The sequence below is a fragment of the Buceros rhinoceros genome, unplaced genomic scaffold (assembly GCF_000710305.1).
Source record: "Buceros rhinoceros silvestris isolate BGI_N320 unplaced genomic scaffold, ASM71030v1 scaffold19359, whole genome shotgun sequence".
Taxonomy (NCBI): Eukaryota; Metazoa; Chordata; class Aves; order Bucerotiformes; family Bucerotidae; genus Buceros; species Buceros rhinoceros.
Window position 1 is genome coordinate 5,101 of NW_010432321.1, and position 3,894 is coordinate 8,994.

Here is a 3,894-nt window from a genome sequence, read left to right on the forward strand (position 1 = left end):
CTGCCAGGCCCCCCCCGAGCTCAACAAACGGCAGCCGAGAGGACACTGAAACATCCCACTGCACTGCAGAGGAACTGTTCTGCACATCAGAACGGGTTCTGCGGCACACAACACTGCTGACCTCAGAGAAAAACACACCCTAAGAAAGGCGTCAGTCTTCAAAGGTCAGTGTGGAGGTGATAAACCATGACACCTCCACAGCCTCCGAACCAGCACGCTGAAACGCAGACTTCGTTCTCCTCTCTTCTGGGGCAGCCCAGGTAAGGCAGGCAGCAGTTCCGGATCGGGATGGTTCTACCATTCACGGGGAGAAACAGCAAGAACCCCCCAGCTAACAGACTGCTCAAGCAGAACAGCGGTGGTGGTTCCCTTCTAACCCTCTCCCAAAGGTGTGCGAAGTGAAACACGGCTGGCACTGAAGTCCAGAGGAGAAGCGCCACTGAACTGGGCTTCACCTGCGACCCAACACAACTACAGCATGTCCCTGCACCAGCGGGAAGGACTGAAGCGTCCCGATGAGAACAGCGATGGCCCGGCAAAACTCCGCTTCCTCCAACCAAAACAGAGGTATTAAACTTAGTGCCAGAAGAAACAGTTCCGTTTTCCAGAATCTTCTGCGGTATCTGGAGTGGGGGGGTGGGGTGGTGTTGGGAAACACACAAGTGGGGCAAGTTTTCCACCACCAGAGCACATGTAAAAATCGCTTCTCTGCACCTGCTCGCTCACAACTTATCTGCGTGGGGGCCAGGCGGCCCTTTTCGCTACCATGGCGCTGCAGAACACACACACCACAACCGGGCTTTTCAAAGCGACACAAAGGAGCAGAGCCCTCGGATCCCGCTGAACCCAGCGGAGGTGGGGTTTTCCGGAGGGGCCGACAGAGCCTCCTCCGCTGTCTCAGGCTACGCCTGATGAAGTCAAAGGTGTGCTGGAGTAACCTCACGCTTGACAGCTGCACCACCCAAACAGTTCAATTATCCCAGCGCTGCTTCTGACAGCTCTTTTCTCCCACATATCCTACCCTGGCAACGACACTTTTTCCTACCTGCACTGTAAGCTGAGGGCACGTAACATCTCCTGGGGACTGACTGGCAACTCCCAGCTCTACAGATAATCAAAACTCCCCCCAGGGTGAACACTCAACCCGAAGCCCAGGATGGGGAAGACAAGGGGCCACCAGCCCTTGGACACCTTCCATGAGGGGTTAATCTAGAACTGGAAGTGTATGAGCCGGTCGCCAGAACTCCTACTAGGAAATTTGTTCAAAAAATCCTTACAGGTTTGGGTGGCTTTTTCCCCACTAGAAGAGAAAAAAGAACCATTCGGTTCCTTCCCTTTTTTAGCTCTTTGCCTCTCCGCTGCTCTCACGTATGAGTAACTCTGGAGCCCGGATCACTGTGCGGGGCGATGCGCTCAGCCGCCACACGAGTGTGCTAGGAGACAGCGGAGAGCCGCCCTGGGCACAGCCAGCACGGGGACACCCTTCAGTCCCCCCTTCTCCACAGCAGGGGAAGCGCTTTGAAAGGATGTGGGGGACACAGATTTTCACAGCCTGCTCATCTGTGCATGCAGAGTTCTGAGAGCACGCTCTGACGGGACCACAGTCTGACTCCAGCGCAGCAAACCCGCTCCCACGCACAAAGGAAAGCCCTAGCACTGGCAGAGGTTCAGAATATGTTCTCGCAGCAAGGATGGACTTCAGCGGCAGCAGCAATGTCTCTTCTCAAATTGAGGAGTTCTGTGCTGCTGGTGTGCTTTTCAAATCCTTTTTTTTTCCCCCCAGGAAAAAATTTGGTGTTTCATTTATTATATAACTTCTGGAAGAGCCAGATTTTTGTATTCCAGAGCAACATCTGGACATAGGATGCTACCTCCCAACATAAAACTCATCTGCGGGCTAAAGTCAGGACATCCTTCTGCAACCTCAGAGAGCATCACCCAAGAGCCTGCAGTGGGAATTCACCCCAGAAGTATTAATGTTAGGAACAAACCAGGCCACCAACAACATCAGCTGACATTCTCACGTAAATAGTTCTCAGTGTTGCTTGTAGGAAAAAAATGAAACCCATCGTTTTTCAGGCTATGACAGGGCTCTACTCATCTGCTCAACCTTCCAGAAAAGATTTTCTGGAATCCAACCAGTTTCCATTATCTCAGCTGAGAAACAAACAAAACCATCATGACCTAGAGCAGCCTGAAGAAATCAGGATGAAAATCCTGCACTTAGAAGGAAAAGCCGACAAGGTGAACGCTTTGCGTGTGAAGGCTGGGCAGGGAGCAGCGTGCTAGAGGCCCAGCAGAAGCCACAGCAAGAGCCTCTGCTCCTCTTGAAGACACACACTCATTTCACCGCTCTGGAAAAGCCGACAAGGTGAACGCTTTGCGTGTGAAGGCTGGGCAGGGAGCAGCGTGCTAGAGGCCCAGCAGAAGCCACAGCAAGTGCCTCTGCTCCTCTTGAAGACACACACTCATTTCACAGCTCTTTGCCAGAGGGAAAACAGTGCTGACTGGAGTCGGGCGGCACCTCCCTCATCCCTCCCCAAGCCCCTGCCCAAGAACCTCCTCCAACACAGCCTACCGTCCCGCTATCCACCCTTCTGTCCTTATAGAGACTGGGGCGGCTCCTCGGAGTAGAAACCAGGGAAAAGTCTGTTCTGTCCGGTCTGTCTGAGCTCTGCCTTGTCCCCTCTTTCCTAGACACCTGTGAAAAGAGAGGTGTGGAGGTTGTTACGGATACATGCACGCGCATACACACGGATATAAACTGCCCTTTGGAAAAAAAAAACAAAACCACACAAAACCCCCCAGGAAGCTCAAAGCTGAAAACGCAAATGGAAAACTATTATAGCCACCAAGGTCCCACTGGCCACACGTCAACGCATTAACGTGTCGCTGCGCTACAGGACTCACTCCCATTTCAGAGCCGGTATCAGCCCAGGAGCTTCACATGCAAATGTGAATTGTAAAGGTGAAAGAGCTGTTAAAACTTGAAACGTGAGTACCTGCTCACGGCTGCACAGCCACGGGGAAGAGTTACACAGACCTAACAAAGGTCTTCGCTTTTTGGTTTTGGTCACAGCGAACACGTGGGTACCACCTGGCAATACCTTTTTATCCTCGTGGAAGAACAACTCCGACGGTGAAGACAACTTGAGTTTCCACCCGCTATCCGAACTTTCCACCGGGAAGCTTTGCCTGGCCAGGTACAGATCCTTCCTCCCCCTTACTTCATGCATCAGCGGCAGACTGTCCTTCCCCTGGCGGATCTTCTCCGAATAGGATCGCCTCAGCTCTGCGGGGGCGCTGCCAAAACCAGAGCTGTAGCTCTTCCAATCCGGTTTACTTTTCGCATTGGCAGAATCGTTCTCGCACGTCACCTTATTGGCATTGTCCTTGCTCCTCGTTATAGAGCTCCTTGCTACATTTTTGCTCCAATCGCCTTCTGCAGACACCTCCAAGAACTGTTCCTTTGTGACCAACTTCTTCTGTACGAGGCCATCATCTGCCTTTAGGGACAGCTTGGAAGCAAAATTCACCTCCCACCTTTGGTCTGTCCCAACGGCGCTGATAGGCTGTACCTTATCAATCACAAATTTTGAACTTTGATTCCTGGAAGTTAAGCTTAATTCTTCATCCTCATCGATGATGAAAGTTTTCTTCCTAGAGAACTCTGTAGGGGAACTTACAAACTTATCTGAAAGCAAGCTGCTGGGACTGCCCCAGTACGGAGGGCTGAACTTCCTGTCTTTGGACATTTGCTTATCAAATTCAGGGCTACCTGACTGCGGCTTCTCTTTGCTCCTTTCATTGAGAATTGATTTCTCCAGCCTGTGGCACTCTTCTGCACGGTCCCCTGGTTTGGCATTAGGAGAACAGTGATCTGTCCCCTTCCAC

General features: G+C 52.0%; 1 protein-coding gene across 1 annotated transcript in view; it reads right to left on the minus strand.

Moving 5' to 3' along the window:
- Positions 1-2,578: 2,578 nt before the first annotated feature.
- The window catches only part of LOC104500136 (uncharacterized protein KIAA1671-like), a gene marked incomplete at its 3' end in the record, with an annotated part of 7,615 nt that continues 6,299 nt past the window's right edge, over positions 2,579-3,894 (minus strand). Inside the window, exons 4-5 of the mRNA XM_010143740.1 lie at positions 3,108-3,894; positions 2,579-2,701 (exon numbers count right to left, since the gene is read on the minus strand). Of these exons, the coding sequence (XP_010142042.1) occupies positions 2,579-2,701; positions 3,108-3,894 (910 nt within the window). The remainder of the gene's footprint in view (positions 2,702-3,107) is intronic.